The 21,406-nt window shown below is 40.6% G+C and overlaps 1 protein-coding gene across 5 annotated transcripts in view; it reads right to left on the bottom strand.

Moving 5' to 3' along the window:
• Positions 1-217: 217 nt before the first annotated feature.
• LOC111865698 (protein lin-28 homolog) overlaps positions 218-21,406 on the bottom strand; it is an 89,526-nt gene continuing 68,337 nt past the window's right edge. For all 5 annotated transcript variants that reach the window (XM_033751930.1, XM_033751929.1, XM_033751928.1 and 2 more), the window contains 3 exons: positions 4,053-4,189; positions 3,432-3,604; positions 218-2,047 (listed from right to left, as the gene is read on the bottom strand). In XM_033751930.1, coding sequence (XP_033607821.1) covers positions 1,816-2,047; positions 3,432-3,604; positions 4,053-4,189 — 542 coding nt within the window. In that variant the 3' untranslated portion in view covers positions 218-1,815. The remainder of the gene's footprint in view (positions 2,048-3,431; positions 3,605-4,052; positions 4,190-21,406) is intronic.

The following is a 21,406-nucleotide window of genomic DNA, read 5'->3' on the forward strand; positions in this document are numbered from 1 at the left end:
AGAGGAATGTATATAGGTTACTGGTGGGAAAGCCAGAAAGAAAGAGACCACTAGGAAGACCAAGACATAGGTGGGTGGATAATATTAAAATGGATCTTAGAGAGATAGAATGGGATGGTATGGATTGGACTGATGTGGCTCAGGATAGGGACCAGTGGAGGACCTGTGAACAGAGTAATGAACCTTCAGGTTCCATAAAATGCTGGAAAGTTCTTGAGTTCAGCTGCACAATTGACAGCTTCTCAAAAAGGACTCAGCTTCATGAGTGAATGAGTGAAATACATAGCCTTAATTCTTTTGAGAGCTGAAACATCTAAGTGCTCGGCTTCTAAATAAAACTATCTTTGTGCTGTAACTTGGGGTTGTAATGAACTACAGCCATTTATGTTAGGAATGGACGCACACTGAAAATTACAAATGCATATGTGAGACATGACAACTCAAGTCAAAATACGTGCTGCATAAGGTGACAAAGACAAAGACAGAGTATTGCAGGGGAAAGGTTTTTATGAAACTAAAAGAAGTGATTAATTATTGCAGTATGCTGAAAGTGTGTTAAGAAGTAGAAACAGAATGATAAGCCTCCTTTTTTTCTGAAGGGAACCATATTAGTTACATTATATACAGGTAACTGAAATTATTCTCCAAAGGGGTCCAGGAACTCCTTCTCTGTATATGAGTGTCAGGATTTATATTTGAACTAAGGAATGCATAAAATTATATATCACATTGTATTTACCCACTGATCAGTTGTTTAATAGGGCCTTTCTCAAGAACAAGAAAGTGGGATGGAGGAGGACAAGAATATTTATTTTCATTTGTTTTTAAAATATCTCCTTGCAGAAAATGAAAAAAGGCAGTATGTGGTTAACAAGAATATGTCCTTTGCAAATTACCAGTAAAGCTTGTGTTCATTTGATATTATCTATTGTATAGTCAAGAGATTAACCAATTGTACCTTCAGGACCACTGTTGACAATATTATTATTAGTGTGACACAGGTCCCCATTTTAAAACAGTGGAGACAGGCCACCATCCAATTCACAGCACCATAGTTCACTCTAAGTTCGTATTAATGGCACTTCTAATGCCATAGGATATTGTAGTATTGCAGCATCATAATTTTTCCTCCTTCTTTGTTACTACAAAATAACTTATTGAGGTTGTAATATTTTTCTCCATAAAATTGCACTTCTTAAACTTCCACCAAAGTATGTTGTAATTGCATTTTACCTCCAATACACAGTAGTTTTCATATCACTACTTCCATCACAAAAACACTGTGATCCTCTCAGTGCTTAGCTTTAAAATGTATTGATATGAACAATTTCAGGACATGTTCAAGAATCATACTTAAAACAAAAGGTTTCATTCAAACAACTGATGTCAATGACATTGCAATCAAAATACTAACAAATATCATAATATTCTTAACAGATAATTATCAGTGTACTTCATTAAGGTAACAGGTTTTACTGGAAGTAGTGATATGCATCGTGTTTTATTGCTGTAATAAACACCAAAGGTAATATAATTTTAATTTACATTTAAAAACTGTTCTTGCAGTATGTAGTTCATTTGTTATCTGCATAGTTGTAAAATTACATGTGCAACAGCATAATTTGGAAACTACAATCCACCTTTGGCTTCTCAATGATGGTAGTAGATGGCAAAGTCAGTGATCATAAATAACGCCATCTGTTACAGTGAACTGGAACTTCATACTGCAGCCCTCACTGCTACTGCTGCTGCTGCTTCTTACTGTTGGCATGTGGCTTGGTGCTGGTCCTGGGACTTGCTAGGAATTGGCCATTTCTACTCACCTGCTTCTGTTACATGTGGTAACACCTCTCCTGATACCTGTTCCTGAGATTCTAGTTCCATTTCTCCACTGAACGATGCCACTGACTTCTTGTTGCGATCTGAACGCGCTGGGCAATCTGCGATTAGATGATCCTGAGATTTACAGTGATGGCACCGTTTTGGTTGTGGACCCATTGTACATTTTGCAGCAATATGGTTTGCAAATTCACCACAATTATAGCACCTAGACAGTAATACAACCACAAATTAGTGGTGAGCAGCAGAGTAAGAATTTACAGCCAAGAAATAAACATAACTAAGTAAGTACATAATCATAATTTTTAAGGAAAATCTTATTGCTTATAAATTCAGTAATATTTCGGCTTGGGAGCAACAACTGTTAGGTAACTCTTCAATAAGCATGAAGTATACAGTAATAAAAAATACAAATATTGTTATGAAAAGTAAGAAAGCTTATTCGTGATTACAAACTCATTCCACACACACACGGGTGCACTCAGAGCTGTCTGAAAGGCATATGCCAGAATCCTATTTGCCAAAATGGCACAAATGAAGAAACATTAACAATGAATCTGATTTTATCATACAAATTTTATTTTACTGCTTTTATTAAGGAAGTTCTTGATTTTAAATTTTCCAGCTCAAGTCTCCAATCATTTATTGTCTAATAAATTACTACACTACTGAATTCATAAGGTTCTCTTTAAATACTGCCAGCTATTACGTGACATAGGCCTACATGTCATGCATAATTTTTATATTCCTGCAAATGCATTATACAATGGAGAATATTTGGTTCTGAGAAATGAACTAGGAAATGAAACATTATTGATCTTGTGGAGAAAATCAGCCTTGGGTTCATTAGACATACATAATGGATCACCCTTATATGGTGGAAAATGAATGTCATGTAATCATATTAAATATGCTTCAGTTCCTACATTATTTGGAAATTACACTGTAAAGACGAGGAAATCCTGACTCAACATTTTGCCCAACCACATGTCTTGCATGAGATCCCGTTTCCTATTGGACAATGGAGAAGGGAAATTCCTGTGAATTACATACAAATATATATCATGTGCTCAGACCAACAGGTTGGGGTACAAGAGGTTTACCTGACTGGCATGTGAACATCCCATGTCACAGCAGAGATTTGTTTCAACATTTATCTGACTTGAGGTTCCAGCAGAATTGACTATTTCAACTCCTGCCACTAGACAAAACTATCATACTCTGGACATTCATTATTTTTACTTTTCAAAAATGTATTGAAAAAGTATTCAGATTGCATAATCAAGAGGATAGCACACAATAAAAATGAAAAAATATTTACAAGAACTTTTCATAAAAAAAACTACAATGGTAATTTTGTTACAAACATCAAAGTGGAAGGGAAAGTTAAGGCATTTCTATACTGAAGTATCATTACAACTTATAATAAAAAGTGGGGGAAGAAAGCCTGTTCTCTTAAAAACATCTTTAGTCCATGAACCATCTGTCATGTTATAAACTTTCACTTGATCATTTTTATTCTTTATATCAATAAATTCCTTTGGAATAAGCTACACCTTTATTTGATTTGTATAGCTCATACATCTACTCACCTAATCCTCCTGAAGCGTTTTTTTGACACAGGCCGTCGATGAGAACCACTGCAATCTGCTCCTTCAGGACCAGTCACAGATGTAGCCTCCAGGCCTTTGTCAGACACTTTGCACTCAAATTCCACCTCCTCATCATCACCAAGACTTCGGAACCCTGACATCTGAATCACACTCTAGAAAAACAATCGACACCAGAGGCTCACACACTTGACATACAGACATTGCCCTAGTCACTATACCTACTGATCTATTCAAGATTCTACTGTTGCATTATGAAATTTATATTACCTAAATAAATACAAATTTATATTGCCTAAATAATAAATTTACATTACCTAAACATAACTTTCAAAGTACACTGAAAACTATTCAACCACTGGCATTCGATTTACAGGAAGAAAAATTTTCTGTAGTGAATCAGTATACAGAATAGAATGAACACCCAGACCTCCATTTCAGCATCCCACAAATATATATATACTATTAAATGCTACCATTTGTTTTAATCTTTGTGTAAACTATGGGAACTGCAGAATTGAGGTACTTTCCAATTAGGTGGTAGTCAGAAAGACCAAAGAAGGCAATTTTTAACCCATGGATGTATAACACAGCGTTACTTACTTGATGCACAAAGACATCCTGGCCACCATCATCAGGGGTGATGAAACCCCATCCCTTCGCGACATTGAACCACTTACAGCGACCTTTGCGCTTACCCAGTTTGGTTTCTGGTACTGCAACAGCTGGCCCATGGGCTCCTGCAAGTCACAGAGTTTCAAATACATACTACTGTAGGTGCTGAATTTGTGACAGATAATATGTAATATTAACAACGCTTGAAATTATCTTTTATTTTAATATTATCATCTTCTAGCTTGTGACAACATGAAGTCTGGTAGATGCGTAAGAGCATATAGCCTTAATTTACGTACCAGACTACATAGTGTCATAATGCAGAAGATTAGAATATTAATCTTCAGTTGTGCAAATTTCAAATCTTTGTAACTGCTTTTTGTTTCATAGTGAAATTCTGAGGGAAGAGGTTATACAAAATGACAAGGAAAACATTTAGGTAACAAGTAGCTAAGACATATCATGCCTTAGACCGCGTGGCCACTGTGATAGGCATTCATTTATATAAGGGATGACAAAACTGATTGGTGGTTAGTGACTAACCTCACTATCAATTTTATAAAAATAAATTTCATGAAACTTTATTTTTACAAGGTTAGATAATTACCACATACAGACACACTCACTGGGATCATTAGTTTAAATTCTAATCTAGAAGATCAGTTAACATTGTAAGGAATGCCATCTTCTGGGATGTGGCGCTGTGTAGATATTGTGTAAACCAACGTTTCGGAGGAACGTCAGTTTATACAATATCTACATGGCGCCACATCCCAGAAAACGGCATTCTTCATAGTCACTGCCGTGAAAACCTCACATCTTACATAGTCAACATTCTGATTAAATATTCCGCATTCTTCTCATACTAGAGGGACTTTGGGAGTACAACTGGACAATCCGCGGTCGTTTATATTGTTAAAGAATTGAATTGATTTAGACAGGAAAGTATTGCACAACATTCTCTACAAATTAGTAGAAATCCGTATTTATAGGTAACCCAGAAGATAGCAGATCTCGGATCGCATTTGTCTGTCGTCCGCTATTAAGGATGTCCTAACTTTGACACAGAAAACTTGTCCTGTTGCTCTTCTAGGATAAGTAATGGATGTCAGTACTGCTCTAGGCCAACTGATGAGTCCCAGTACTCCTTTACAGAAACGAACGAGCCTCTCATTAGTTCTTTAGAACAGCCAAAAGTTCTCAGTTCTCCATGATAACAAGGAAAGTTTTATTACTCCGCCAGTACAACTAAGAAGTCTCACAGTACTCCTCTAGGACAATTGATGAGTCCCAGTACTAATCAAAGGGCAACTAACATGTCTCCGCACTCGTGTAGGACAATTAATGGGCCTCAAAACTACCCTAGTACAAGGCAATGAGTCTCAGTAAGCAAAACATGAAATCTTTAAGTCGTGTAGGTTCCAGGGATGTCTCTATTCCTCGGTGGGGTGTGGCCCCAGTAGACGAGTAATTCACCCGTCACGATTTGTTTGAAACCATTCACGAGAATAAGGCTCGAGTACTGCATCCCAACATCCTTATTCAGCTTCACGTCATTTCCTGTACGCTAATCACGAACCGTGGTGCAGCGCGTGCCACGGCCTGCTACCATACAACATGAATGACGAAAGTCCGTCCTTGAACTCCCTAGAAGAATGTGGACCCGCTGGTGGAGCAACAAACCTGCTCCACTCTGCAGTGATGAAACACGTTTTTTCTTACGTTTTTACAAAGATCATCTCTATTCAAGTTGATCATCATATTGCTGGAAACGATTCACTTGTTCGTTATGAGTACACAGTTCGACATCAACTTGGTGCTGCTAGCTTTAATATTACCTCAGTTATGAATGGCTGTCGGGGTCACATGTCCAGGAATGTGAACACATACCTTTCTACAGAGTAGCATTCCTTTAGAGCGGGGTAAGCCATGACGTCCACTGAACTCGCCGCTAGCCTGTCTTCAGCGTGGGACCTGGGGTCCTTACAATGTTGTTCTGGGTTCGAACATTTAAACGCCTACATACATACATGCCCATGAGCAATTCATCCTTAATTCAGATGTAAGCCGGTGTTTCCTTTAAAATATACTCGTATGTACCAATTCAGATAATAAAAGCATGATAATTTCTGGTCAGGTCACTGACAATAATGAATAACAATATTTAAAGTAATATTTCTGTAAGAACGATTTATCCGATTGGAGATCGATCAACAAAATGAGACTCATGCCTGTAATTAATAAGGATAGCATTATGAAACGAGGGAGATCATGTCAATAAACTCTTCAGCCTCTTCATACTTTAGTATTGCAGACGATCAAGAATATACAGAAACAGAAGACAAAGTATAGTGGGACGTAAACATTTTGCAGAACATGATACGTCATATAGGGCTGAAGGGAACATGTTAGAGCTGCTTTTGTTAAACACCTCATTGGGGTGGGAAACATGTTGATAACAAAATATTGAAACGTGTAGGGGGTAACACGCGACGAAAATGACGGGTTCTAGTTCGAATGATTGGATTTATCAGCACATTGGTTACAACCTCTCTAATTACAAGCAATATAGCGCTATCGCTGATTTACACAATTTACAGTTCACCGTTGCACACGCACTAGAATTCTCCGTCTTAGCTAGCCGTCTCCTGGCAATGGATCTGAACACTGAAACTAACATTATAAAGTCCCCTTGCCATTTCTTGTTCAGTCACTGAATTTCACGTGGCTGTTTCTTACCGAGAACTCACTTGAACTGAACTTTATTTAAACCGAAAACTGTTAAAGTAAAGGTCAAAATCACACTGCGACTGACGGTCAGTCAGTCAGTCTTGGTGTCGAGCTCCATCTGGGTCTCATGACCAGATATTTATTACTATATAACGGTTGCGGTCTTGTTTTTGTAGGCGCCCTTTCTGACAAGAAGGCGGGTCTGCCTTTTGTATATGCTGCTGGCTCTTGCCAGTGCAGTCTTTCGCGGGTCCGAGTCCATTGCGAATCGCGACCATATTTTACTCTCTCAGATTTAAGACTTCCCTTTTCGTCGCCTCCTACAACTCGCAGGGTCACGGTGCAGGTTTTCGACCCCGCCTCCACACGGGTAGAGATCCGCAGATCTGCTCAGTACGTGTTGTCACGTGGTCGATTCCAGAAGTCTGTGTATACTCACGTTGCCTCGTATGTCAGGACTCCTCGAACTGCCGCGAACTTCCAAATTTGGGGTATTTCGACTAAAAACTGTTATATCTGTAACTGTCGTTATATGGTCTCCGCACCGGCCACACACGGAAAACACAGTCCTACTGAAGTATAAGGAAGGCCACAGAGAAAATAAGTCACTTGATTCCTAGCCATCGTCTTCATTGGTGTGCTGTTGCCTAGCAACGTCCAATAACATTTTTCATAACTTCCATTGTTTCATTATGTGTATTCGGTCGCGGGGTGTTCACCGGTCCCTTACCTAGCAATGTTCTGGCCATCCACTTTACACTATTGTAAGCAGTCAATGTCTGTAACAATCTGGACTGCACTATGTCTTCATAATGATAAAATAACAAATTTCAAACGTTTATTATGTGTTACATTTATAGCCTTGTAAATGAATTTCCTGCTGTCACATACAAATCATGTGCTAATGTTGAATCGTGTGTAATCTAACTTCACAATAAAAAGACATGCAAATTTTCTCGAAGATCTTGGATCGCGTGGAGATAGTTGTCCCTGTAACAGGCCGTGGAGGCCCATAGGGCTCTGAGATGTCGAGGCTTCCACATTTTCTCTACACAATTGGCTTACCGATGGCGGTAAGTTTGTTAGCCCTACACGTCGGCCGCCCTTTACACCTCAGAAAGATTCCTGGTACTCGTTTCTGTTAGAGGCTGAGTCGACCCCAGGGCCATAGTGCGGCTGGAAGGGTTAGGTACGTAGAAAAAATCCAGTAACCTCATCGGGAATGGTATCCGCGACCTTCCGGATGGTAGTATAGTCCCCCCCCCCCAGATGCTTATGGGATCACTTAAGGTAGTGACAAATTCGCACTTGAAAATGCTCGACATTGGGTACATTCACAGCTCACGCAGTGGTTTTCAATTGGTTCTGCAGGAATTTCAGAAAGGTGTAAAGTCATGGGCCCGTTGTGCCATCACTTATAACTGCGGGAAAGAGGAAATCTAAATTGCCTGTGGTTCCATACTTACGGCCACCTTTTGTATGTGTGATTGTAACGTGAAAGATCGTTGTTAAACAGTGACTCTGTAAACAGCGGCCACTGCTAGGCAATGCCCGCAATAATAGAACGGGGTTATGCAAGCCGTTTCTAAGTAACAAGTTCCCGCCGGAACGAGAATCACAACAATACCACAGAGACGGGGTGTCTTCTCTTGGGTCCGCCCCGATGCTATATTGCAAGAACCCCAGGCCGGCAGAAGAAGTTCGGTTGCGGGATATTCGCCGGATAGTAGTGACATGAGCGCGGGAAGCTGAAGTATCTCCAATGTTAGAAGACGTTGTTTGGGAAAGGCTATTGGAGACACTGCAGGCTGGAGAACACTTAGCGTGTAGTGATTTATAAAGTGTGGAGATGCGCGATAGCGCTGTAATTGTAGTTCCTAGCGGGGAATATAAGTGGGCAATAAATCCATTCGCCAATCCATACTCCTTCTATAGTGGCACAATCAGAATATATACCACACTGTATGAAGGAATGTTAATTATCTATCCCTATATATAAACCATCCTAATTATGGTTCGAATGGTCTATTAGTTATCAAAATAAAACCTGAGAGAAAATTTCGAGCATTTTTGCATTTTAAGAAATGTTCATATGTTTAACATCTGCTGCCGTGCATCAACTCAGAACTCTACATGCTGTTGTTAATATATGCAGGGTTCATTCTTCTTTGTCATTTCGTTCGTACTCCATGTTTTGTTAGTCTACTTAGAGTAAAAATTAAATATTACGAGATTTGGCTAGCCCCCATTCGCATGAGTTTCGGGCCCGATTTCATTAAAACCCTTCAAGTAATTCAAAATCATAAGAGGCGATGCGGACACAACATAGCAATGCTATACGCTTACTTCATAAGGAAAATACAATAAGAAATAAAGAGAAAGTTGTTCTTCTGCTTAACCAATTAAGCACTACGCCATGAAGGTGTACAGGTGAGTGGATGTATAGATCCACATTTTCTTGACCTCGACACTAGCTGCAGGTGAGTAGTCAGCTTCACGCCCCTGCCGCTTTACCCTCGGCGAAATAGCCGCCGATACCCATTGGATAGGGGGCTGGGTGGATCACAGGAGGTCTGAACGGCGTGGGAAAAAAATCCTTGTTCCCGCCGGGACTCGAACTCCGACCTCTCAGTCGTCCAGCCCGTAGCCAGTCGCTATACTGATTATGCTATCCCGCCTCCACAATGACAAATAGAAAAAAAAATATATTAGCAAAAACCCGTATTAATAAATGGGTGAGAAATCGAAGATTTGAAGCTCTGAACTCAAATATTGTATGTTTCTGTTTTTGAAAATATTGATTGTGATGACTCACGTGAGGTATTTTATGATACCTTTTCCTTACAGCCTACATTCCATGCTCAAGCGAGAATAGAATTTTCAGATCAACCTGCAGTGTGAGACTGGGAAAATTTTGCTCAAACGAGCATGCGCGGCGCGCTTTAAGGTTAGTATATTATCATCCAAGTCCATGCATATGTAAAGAACTCTTCCTCCTAGTCGATCTTCTCGAAGCTTTATTTCAGGGGGTAAGAAGATTCTATTTTGTTTGATCACTGTACTTCCTGTAACGGCCAGAAGGATGATTACATTCAAACAATCACGCTGACCAGCAAGCCTGCCTTGATCAAAGTGCAAATACAGGTGACATTTCAAAACTCCGTTTTCGGATTCAGAAACATAAGGCGTGTTCTGACGTATTAATCAAATAAATGAACTTTCACGATCTAAACACTTCAGAACCGAAAGTTGAGCTTGAACGGTTAGCACTCCTTCGTGTTCATGAAGTACCTGCTTTCAAATCTGAGCTCGGCAACAGACTGTCCTGACCGTTTTCTTAGTTTTATCCGGCCTCTCCAGGCATATCTCAGGGTAATACTTCAAATCATAAAATTAATTTCTAGGCAAACCTTCCAATTCAACATCCATTGAATATCTCACTACTAAAGTATGTTACTTAAAGACGCTTACTGTGGGTGATAGGGTGATAAAAATAGTGATTTACTGGGAACGATTTTGAAGGAAGTGATCCTTTCATAGTCGAGGAACTATCCCTGAATTTACCTGGAAGGACTGAGGAAAGTTAAAAGAACTTTCAGCCAGGATCGCGGGCATCCCAGGCGAGATTCGAACCCAGCATATCCTGCATACAAACCTAGAGCGTTACTCTAGACCAACGCTTTCGGTCAATGACGTGATGAAAAAATTATATTGTGTTTGGATAAAACCAGTCCGTGTGCGACGAAAATGTGTGCTCCTGTTAGCGACTGCTTGTCAACAAAAACGCTGCAATGAGGCGACAGGATGACATGCTGAGTGAAGTAGAGTACAGATGGGAGTGGCAAATACCAAGGTAGGCCGACTACGTCTACCTTTACTTGGAAGGACTAAGTAGTAAAGTTACGAAACGCATCAGGATAACCGATGACTTCATCCCGAATAGAACCGAAACCCTCCCCATGTAGGCTGTGATTTGTTTTGTCCACAATAGAACCAGTAGGGACTGTCCGAGTTTAGAATAGTCTGGGCCGTTAGAAGGCCCGGGCTGTAACAACACGAAACAGCATTCTGCAAGAGCCAAAATACGTGTATTTCCTTCTGCCATTTCGAGGTCCGTTCCCTTCTGCTGTTTAAGTCAAACGCGTGGGGAAGCTTGCGGCAAGATTTCTTGGAAGTGATTTGTTCGAATCCCGGCCACTATATCGGTGACCGAAACAGGATTTTCGTGGTTCTCTAGGTTCTCTAGGTCCTCTAGGCGAATGCCGAACAACAAACCGATAAGTTCACGGACGCCTCCTACAAAATCATTCATCCATCAACTATCGTACCATTCGAATCTACATTATCTGGATACTGATAGCATCGTAATTTAACATACAAAAAATTCCTTCTTTCCTCTCGGCGTTGCAACTCAGGGGCCTCCTAAACAATCTGTCTCCTTTCTTCGCTCTTCTTCATCTTTCCTCTCCATCCTTTCACTTTCATCTTACGGAGTTCATCATGTACATCCTCCAACAACCTCAACTTCTGTCTTCCTATCTTCCTTGTATATATATTTTTTTGGAGGCTGAGTATCTTGTTTCTAAAGAATTTAGTTTTTACGGTGTGAGGTTGTTAGCCTCACGACCAACGCTCAACCTGGAGGACCAGGGTATCCCTCTTCGTCTGGCTCCTAACCCTTGATCTGTCCGGCATAGGTGATCCTACCAGTAGACAAGCTACCGCCGGTACAGCTCTCATGGTCTCAGGAGCACTCAAATCCCATCACCACGATAACGTTGAAGCACCATCGGTGGGGACAAAAAAGGTTACTGGAGGGAGACACGGACATAGAAATAGCTGTACTTACATACGGCCATGCCTCAAGTTGTACACGAACTCACGATTCGAGTGGCTCAAGGTCGTGCAGAGATTGGCAAATCTCGAAACCTTAGAATTAGATGTCTTATTTGACCGTGAAGTAACAAGACATAGGTTGAGTGACTCCATTTCTAGTGAAGCAATAGCCTCTCGGCCAATTAAATTCAGAATGGCATGGCAACAAACATGGCGGCACGCAACAATGCACACTCGGAAGCACGCCTCAGTAAAGTGCGCATGCGTTCACGCATCAGTGCGTTTAGAGTCTCGTCTTTCGGTTGTTAAATTCTCAGGTCTCGGATATGCAAAGACTTCTGAATTCGGGGACAGATGACTTATTTAACAAAGGTTTCAGTTCAAAACATAAGCCTATGCATTTCTTATCATATATACAAAACAAAATACGTGTATCTACTCCTGCTCGTACGAAACAGAATCCTCCCGCAAGGAGCCATGATGGCTTCAATTGTTCGTATCGAATGGGGGGACCGAGAATTCAATCGCTTTTATATACAGTAGAGTGGAGGTTATCGGTGTTTTAAATAACAACTCCGTGGATCTGAGCCCTATCTTGATCCAGAACAATCCAGCCAATACAGCCCAATCCTATTAATCTAAGATCCATTTTAATTCTGTCCTCCGACTTACGTCTAGGTCTTCCTAGTGCTTTCTTTCCCGTCTGACTTTCCCAGTAAAATCCTATATGCATTTTTCTTCTTCTTCTTCCCATGTTTTCTACATACCCTGTCCAACGTATCCTCCTTGACTTTATCATTCTGATTACATCTGGCGAGGAGTACAAGCTATGAAGCTCCTCATTATACAGTTTTCTTCAACCTCCCGTCGCTTCATCCCTCTTCTCTCCAAATATTCTCCTCTGCACCGTTCTCAAACACCCTCAGTTTATATTCCTCCCTTAATGTCAGAGACAAAGTTTCATACTTATACAGAACCACAGGCAATTTTTTTTATATTGTAATTTTACGTTTTAGGCAGCAGACGACAAGATGGAAAGTTCTGAACTGGGTGGCAGCAAGCATTACCAGAATAACTGGCTGTGAATCTTCGCAATTAGTGAAGACAGGGCTGTGACACTGTACAGTCTATCTGGCAAATAAAACGTGTCGGAAGAACATGCTGCTTCTACCTTCAGAGTCGAAATTGTTACAAACCGCAAAAATATAATATGCTTACCGCCATACACACCCTGAACTTATAACGGTGACCTCTATGGGGGCCAACACTGAACATCGATACACGCAGGCATATGGACACGCTATGCCATCTGACTCGAGCACGATGCATGCAAATGTAACTTCGCGTCAGGCTTGACTTAATTTATTAGAATCTCAGAATGTTGGCCATTTCGGGAGTATACCAAGGTAAACTAGGACCGCCATCTTTTCAAATATTTGTTTGCTTATAATTCATATTCATTTCGCATTTTATTTGAAAGCAATGGCTTCGTGAACTCTCTTCCCACGCTCGAACGCTAGGATCGTGGATTCGAATCCCACTCAACGCATGGAAGTCTGTGTGCATTTATTATGTTTTTGTGTTGTTCTGTGCGCAGGTAGCGACCTTGCTAAGGTCTGATCTCCCGTCCAAGGAGTCTTACCGACTGTGCACAGGATTAAGAAACTGAAAAGCGGCCAAGGTACAACAAAATGAATGTAGAGCCATGGGCAGATAGAGATCGACTTTGTAGTTGAAGTCATTTCAAAAGACTCTAATCTGAGAAAGTGGTGGTTAATTGTTTTCCATTGGGTTTATGAAAGTAGTCCAACGTTACCACAAAACTGAATTGAATTGTCGGTTCCAGTTTCAGGCCGCTTTACTCCCGTGGTAGAAACCCTTGGTTGTTTGACAGGGCATATCCCTGAGCCAGTCCAAGCGCGATAGGGAAGAAACAAATCCTCTACTCTGCCCACATTCGAGGATCGGTCGTCAAGCCCTCGTCAAGTCACTACCCATATTAATGTGTAATTTGTTAAGAAAGAACACTCTAAGTAGGAAATAACAACGTTCAAAGCTAATTAACTTCATGGAGCTGGGTCCTTCTTGAGAAGCCTCCAATTGTGTAGTTACTCAAGAACTTCCCAATATTTTATGGAACCCGAAGGCTCAGTACCGTGTTCACAAGGGCCCTTCACTGGTCTCTACCCAGAACGAGATAGATGCAGTCCATATAACCCCATCCTACCTCTCTAAAATTCATTTTAATATTGTCCACCCATCTCATCTTGCTCTTCCTAGTGGTCTCTTTTCTCCTGGCTCCCCCACCAATATCCTACATGCATTCCTCATCTCTCACATTCGTGCTACATGCCCTGCTCACCTCATTCTCCTTGATCATTCTAATTATACTTGGAGAAGAGTACAAGTTATAAAGCTCCTCATTATGCAGTTTTCTCCAACCTCGCTGTCACTTCGTCTCTCTTAGGCCCAAATATTTCTCTCAACACCCTGTTCTCAAACAATCTCAGTCTGTGTTTCTCCCTTAATGTCAAAGACCAAGTATCACACTCATATAGAACCACAGACAAAATTATAATTTTGTATATTCTAATTTTATGTTCTTTAGACAGGACGAGAAGAGAAAAGGCTCTGGACTGAATGGTAGCAAGCATCACCCGAATTCAGTCTCCTCTTAATTTCCTCCTGAATCACGTTTTGTCTGTTACAGTCGTTACCAAATATCTGAAATGTGCCACATAGAACAACAACGCTCGTAATAAGCACAGCACAACATGCTCATACAGCAGTCATTCAGAAGCCAGTGGTCAAGAAACTTTTCCGAAATCTGGAGGTCTCTTGCCGTGTTCACAAGAGCTCACCACAGGCCTCTATCCTGAGCCAGATGAATCCAGTTTATGTATTTTCAGCCCCAATTCGCTAACATCAGGTTCAGCATTATCCTCCGGTCTACACCTACACCTTCCAAGCGGTCTCTTGTCTTCACACTGTCTGATCAAACGTCAATGCATTTCTCATTTTTCTCAAACGCTCTACACCAGTGGTTCTCAACTTTTGTGAAGCCGCGGCCTGGTAAATTCTTTTTCTTTATATGACGAGGGCCCGGTATAATTGATGCCAGGGCCCAGCGGTTGAGAAACACTGCTCTACACGACCCATCCAATTTATCCTTCTTGATCAAGCCATATTCATAATATAATATTCGAATCAATCACTAAGAGTTTTAGTCAGGCGAGATACCGTGGCGCTAATCCGTTGGGTGCCAAGGGCTAAACTGCCTCGTCTAATACTCGCGGTGGCCATTGCTACAAATTTGCAACAAGCCGTAAGCAAAACCTCAAAGCTCACGCGGTCCACATGACGGTAAGAGTTCTAAAGAAATGGTTTCATGCAAAATGTCGGGCTCCTTTACGTTCTGTCATTAGGCGGAGTGAGATACATGCATTTCCTTGTACAATTCTTGGAAGCACCAACTTTTTGTGCCCCCAGAGAAAAACCTTGCTCCCACCTGCCCGCGCTCCGGCAGAATATCACGCGATATCATGAGAATAACGGGCGAAATAGAATGGACCCCAACGTGCTGATTCTTTGCCCTTACTTCAACCAAACATCAGCATTTCCTAACCGGTTCTCATGATGGAAGATGACACACAGAATTACTGGGTTTTTGGACTTTTTCCGTCGTCCGGAATTCTAGATAATAAAGGACACTCTAAGTAACAGAGGACATGACGTTACGGAAACTGGATGTTTCCGCCCAACTGAGTAGGTGTCTTCCTTTCTCACCTGAAGACTGAAACAGATCCAGTTTCCGAATCGTCGTGTCCTCTATTACCTAGCATTCCGGACGATGAAAAAGATCCAAAAACCCAGTAATTCTGTGTAGCAGTATTTTCTTTTGTTTCTTCACTTACGTTACAGTGTCTAGAATTGTATACAACTGATAAATTTAAGACAACCCATGAATTCGGTAAGGACAACTGTCCCCCGAGCTGTTTTTGGACTGGGTATTTCCAGAAGGAGATTTGTTGATCCCCACATTATATATATATATATTATCGAAATTCCAATAACTTTCCTTTAATTTTGTATATTGATCGGTACGCTAGCAAAACTTAGTCTTACGTCCAGATGAAAGAAGTTCATGGTGTTTTAAGAATATTTGGACCAAAGAGAGACAGAAAAAAGGAAAGTACTTGGAAATATTTATCTTACCATGCATGGATTCCTTGTTCAAGAGAGAATTAATTAAATCTGTTGATACTGACCTGACATGGCATGCTCGAGAGAAAGCAAGTCCAATAATATATATATATATAAAGAAATAAGCTTTGAAGACGATAACTCGACTGGTCTATATTTAAAGATGTAGTTGAATGACAGTATTATTGTGCACGACAACTAATCCTCCGAGTTTTACAAAACAAGAGATGTTTGAAACGCTAAATAATAGTGCTAAATGAGGACCATATTTTCATTATTAGTGTCCTGCAAGTTGCCGCGCCGTCTAAGGCTTGAACTGTCTTCGCTCGCTCGAACGCTAAGATCGTGGGTTTCAATCCAGCTAAGCGGACGGATGTCTGTGTGCGTTTATTATGTCTCTGTTGTTCTGTGTGCAGGTAGAAGCCTTGTGACGGCTGATCCCCCGTCCAATGAGTCCTACCAACTGTGTACAGGAAACTGACGAATCGGCCAAGGTCCAGCAAAAAGGCTTGTAGGGCCATAGAGAGATCCTATCCTGCAAAGTCAGGCGCAAATGAGAGTGGTACTGGACGAGTAGGTCTGCTATCCCAGCGTTCTCATAAAGTGGATTAACCTAGTGTTTCTCAACCGTCGGGCCCTCTTCTTATAAAGAAAGAATTTACCGGGCCGCGGTCTCACACGGGTTGAGAACCACTGCTCTAAATTAACCTCCTTCAGGAAAGTCTATCCAGAAAGATTCTCCGGGGAAAGCATACATGTCAGGCGAGTTAACATGGATTTAAATCTGCGTCGATAGCCTCAAGATAAGCCTCTGGAAGACACAGGAGAGGAAATAAATCTAGAACCACTACGGCCATTGTGTTGAGAAGAATATTCACAAGGTAAATCGGACGCAAGTCGTTGATTGGCTGGTATCTCATATGTCAGCAGCTGGATAAGTTAATGACGGCTGCGTACGTTTGTCAGGCGAAAGCAAAACGTGCCTAACCATATCTTTTTTTTTCTTTGCGCATCGCAGAAACACATCGGAAATCGAAATATAAGCATATATTTCCGTGTGGAGGCGGGTTAGAATTACATCAGCCTTAGCCCTGTAAGTGGCAGAAGGCGACGAAAAGGAAGCCCGGTGCCCAGGGGTATAACTACGCCACTCTTTCACAAGGTGACATAAACACACAGATGTGGTTATCCGGGTTGGGGGTTAGACGCAAGGCTGATGACCTCGCTCTGTAAAGAAAATTGTTGCGTAATTCAAAGGAGCGAAAACCAGACGGTTTAATTCAATAGACAAATGTGGCGGAATGTTCCAAGGAAGATTTGCTCATAAAAGGGCTGTTTTGCCGGTGATGATGACCGTAAACAGGTAAAAAAAACAATGAGTAGCAATTACGTAGAAGTATCTACATGATGGTCTAAATAAGTCTAGAAGTAACATTTAAAACCCCACTTTCAAGACTGCCCCCCGAAAATTAGATTATTAATCAGTAGAGCAGGAAAGTAAAAGTAAAGCTATCCCTGTAACAGGCCATGGAGGACCATAGGGTTGTGAGATGTTGAGGTCCCCACATTTTCTAGACAATTGGCTCATAGATCGCCACAAGGTTGTCAGCATTACGCGCCGGCCGCTCTTTACCCTCATGAAAATTCCAAAAATATTCCTGGTACTCATTTTTCTAGAGGCTGAGTCGACCGCAGGGCCATAGTGCGGTTGGAAGGATTAGGTAAATAAAAAAAAATCCAATGACCTCATTGAGACTTGAACCCGCGACCTTCCGGCTTGTAGCATACTGCCTCAACCGACTCCGCTACCGCGTGCCCCCCCTCAGGACAGGAGGATGCTGAAATAATAATAATATATACATATATAATCCCCTCGTTCTGTGGTTTCCTCCCTTGTATGGCAGGCTGGTTGGCAAGTGACTAACAGACTATTAAATGACGATTTATATTCAACTGATATCTTTATGCAGATTCAAATTCCTGATAATTATATATGAACCAATACAGAATTGCAAGTAAACGATGTTTGTGTGCTCGCTTTGAATAATAACGACACAAATCGTTTGGTTCAGTTCGTGTCTCCTGCTTCAAATCTACTTTCAACATATTTTCATGCTTTAACTTAGTACAGCTTGGTGTCTATAATTTGTCCCAATGTCAGAATTGTGAAAATAAGAAAGGTGTCTTAAACAGGATCCATTTATGTCCTTAGGTGCAATGGTAGGGATGCAGCTACATACGTAAATACTGCAGTTAGAACAGCCCAATTTCAATCCCTGTTTATGAACGCCTTATAGTTCGGCAACTTTTCTGACAGACATGACGTACGTGTAATCTAGATAAATTACTAACAGGGTACACTATAAATTCGTTGTCTATGTTTATTTTAATACTTGGTAAGGCAAGAATTTTGTTCTGTTTCTAGGCCGCTCTTTACGCAAGGCGAAATACCTTCGTTTCACGTCGTACGCTTCTCCATATGAGCATTGGAACCTGTGACAAAGAGCCTTACTAGAAACTTGGAGAAAAAATACAAAACTGGGAATAGGCCGCAATGAATACTGATGTTTGCTTATATTTTTCTGGTTAAATATGTAAATGTTTGAGCGATAAACAAGAAGCTCTGGGAAGAATTATAATGCCCACTTTCCTTCAAATTTCCCAAACAATGTTGTGAGAAACCAGCAAAAACTATTAACAATTACGGAATTTTAGCCATTGGTTTCGTTTTTCTGCTATTGTATATATCCTTCGCTAAGCTTTTCAACTATAATCAAAAAGATACTAGTAAATGTTGTTGGATTTGGGTTCTCATAGTTGTGGCTATGAAGAATTGTATCTTGTAGGGTACAACGCCGTGTAGTCCGACAAAAGTGAACAGAAGTTTAGGAGGAACATTACGCCTCTATCTGCAAGGCCGAGGAGTGAAACCAGCATGAAACCCTGCATGCTGCCTCCTTCATCCTGATTTCTTGCTTCACGTGTTCTTCAGATATCTCGGTTGACTTTCACGGGACATGAAATTATATCCCAGAAGAGAAAAATATAAAATAATAGCCATATTAACATATAAATAAGAGGTGCATACAGTTAAAGCACATGTTTTAATCTCTAGATAGGGAAGTTTCGATGTGTTATCTAATGGAGAACAAGGTTCGACTTCAAGCTATAGCAGTTCTTTCTTTTATCTTCCTTTGCCAATCGTCTTCCCACCTTCACCCCATGCTCGTCTGTCACTGTGCGTAGGATGAAATGGCACTTGTATCACTATAGATCTCAAGGATCGTGATGGTGAAAATCGGTTCACTATTTCAAAGGTCAATAGTGGGGCAGATACATGGATGTAATGGTGCTGTGTTTTTTCTTTGTAAAATATAGAAAGCAGGCTAAAATTGAGGAAAGCAGTCTTCTGGGATTTGGCACCGTGTATATGTGGTGTTAACCGACGTTTCGGAGGAACGTATCGCCTCCATCTTCATGGTAATTTACCGGTTCTCACGGTCTCTTTGCTTGCAGCTTTCTTATATATTTTTTCTTCTACCCTGAAGATGGAGGCGATACGTTCCTCCGAAACGTCGGTTAACATCACATATAGACGGTGCCAAATTCCAGAAGACTGCTTTCTTCATAGTCACCGCCGTGAAAGCCTCAAATCTTACACAGGCTAAAATTGGTTAGTAATGCGTGAGAAGAGATAATAGGTCAATACATTTGTCTGGAATAAGCGCACTTCAAATAATAACAGATCGATTACCTAGGACATAGGATCAGAAACATATGCAGAATCTATAGTGTCGATTTCACTGAAATATAAAAATATATTACCAATGAAAACCATAATTTTAACGCAACCAAATTCACATAAAAATGTGAAAATTTTTCATGTGATCAAAAAAAAATATTCCTATACAAAACGCAAAAATCCATCATATTGTTCACAAACGTAACACCAGTAAACTCTAATCTGAACCAAATAAATCCAGTTCACACATCCATAAGAAATGCCTCTAAGATTCGTTTTCGTGATGTCATCTCATTTACCTGTAGATCTTCAATGTGATCTCTTCACCTGAAGTTCTCCAACCACAACTTCGCACGTCATGTCCTCCATGAGTGCTACAAGTATCAAATATAAATTTGTCACTCCCAAGTAACCAAAATGAATAAAATAGCATTCTAATACCTGGATGTGTCTTACTCCGCGACATATGACTATAACATATCTGTCAACTCGATCCGGCCACATTTTGGAAGTGGGGTTCTTCGGACACTCGATACACACTTCTCTTTAAGACAAATCCCAAAATGAAACATGAAAGACATGTACAAACACGAATCTAATCGGAACATTCCTCGCCTGGGGGCACCCCTGATCGCTGATCACGATCAGGAAGTCGTCAGCTGTCCCTGGAGCGACTGCACCACGTTACACGGGCACCAGCAGATCGAAAGCAAAAATTAAATATCCTGCCGCTATGAGGCGCTGCGGTCTTTTCAGATATCATGCTGCCAGAGGGCAACAGCGGAAGCAAAGAGCGTCTTACCGTTGTTAAAATGAACAGGCGAAATGCAATTTTGTTTCTTTTTCTGAAAGCTGAGAAACCACGCAGGGTTAAGATACTTTTTCAATAAATAGAAATAGAAATATCGGTTACTGACCGAAGTAACGCGTATCATACATTCTACGAGAAGGGATTAAATTAAATAACAAAATAAATTTAAATATTACTGGTAAGTGAAGTAAATTACTTAGCCATAAGTTTGGCAAATTTACTTATCACAGTCTTGGTTAAGATGATTCAACACAGGAAGGTTAATTGAGAGAGACGCGTAACATAGTTAGAAACTGATAATAAGATATTGCTTGGCGGACACGAGAAATGTTAATACTGTTTACTGTACTACACAGTGCGTGAACAATGCAACATATTGTTCCTTCTTTCTTACACTTTCACTTTCAGCACATGTTTCGGCCCTAAATGGCCATCTTCAAGTGTCTTACTATGTTGAAACTGCTACACTGCTGTAATATTGTCCATTAGACACACATGTGATTGCACGCTTCATGATTTAAAACGTCGTACTCGTAGTCAATTGGTATGCGCTAAAATAGCACACGCTGTAGTTTGCTTAATTTAAATAAATAAAATATATTAAAATATCATTTAAATTTTGTAAAATTCATATTACACCTCACAAGGGAGGTTGTTTCGATCTGTATCCTTTACAGATAGCTTGTTTTCTATTCGTAAGCCAATTGTTGTGTTACGTCTGCAATCTGCTTGTGCGTTGTTGCCTCTAGCGGCGTGTAGAGTTGTATAGTACAATATACAGTATCAGATTTAGTACTGCAACAGGATGCTTAAATACAGGATTAAGAAATGGTAAAACTGGAAGCTTGTAAGCTTGTGATGAGATCGTAAACACCGTGGTTCAACTTTATTAGAATTTCCTTGTTGTTACTCTTCAGGAAATTCCGCCTCTCATAGAATTAAACAGACAAAACAGTTCCATGTACAGAAAGTCAGATAGAAGAATTTTCAGGACTTACCCACAGATAGAGCCCATATTTT

This window comes from Cryptotermes secundus, unplaced genomic scaffold (genome assembly GCF_002891405.2).
Source record: "Cryptotermes secundus unplaced genomic scaffold, Csec_1.0 scaffold19, whole genome shotgun sequence".
Classification (NCBI taxonomy): domain Eukaryota; kingdom Metazoa; phylum Arthropoda; class Insecta; order Blattodea; family Kalotermitidae; genus Cryptotermes; species Cryptotermes secundus.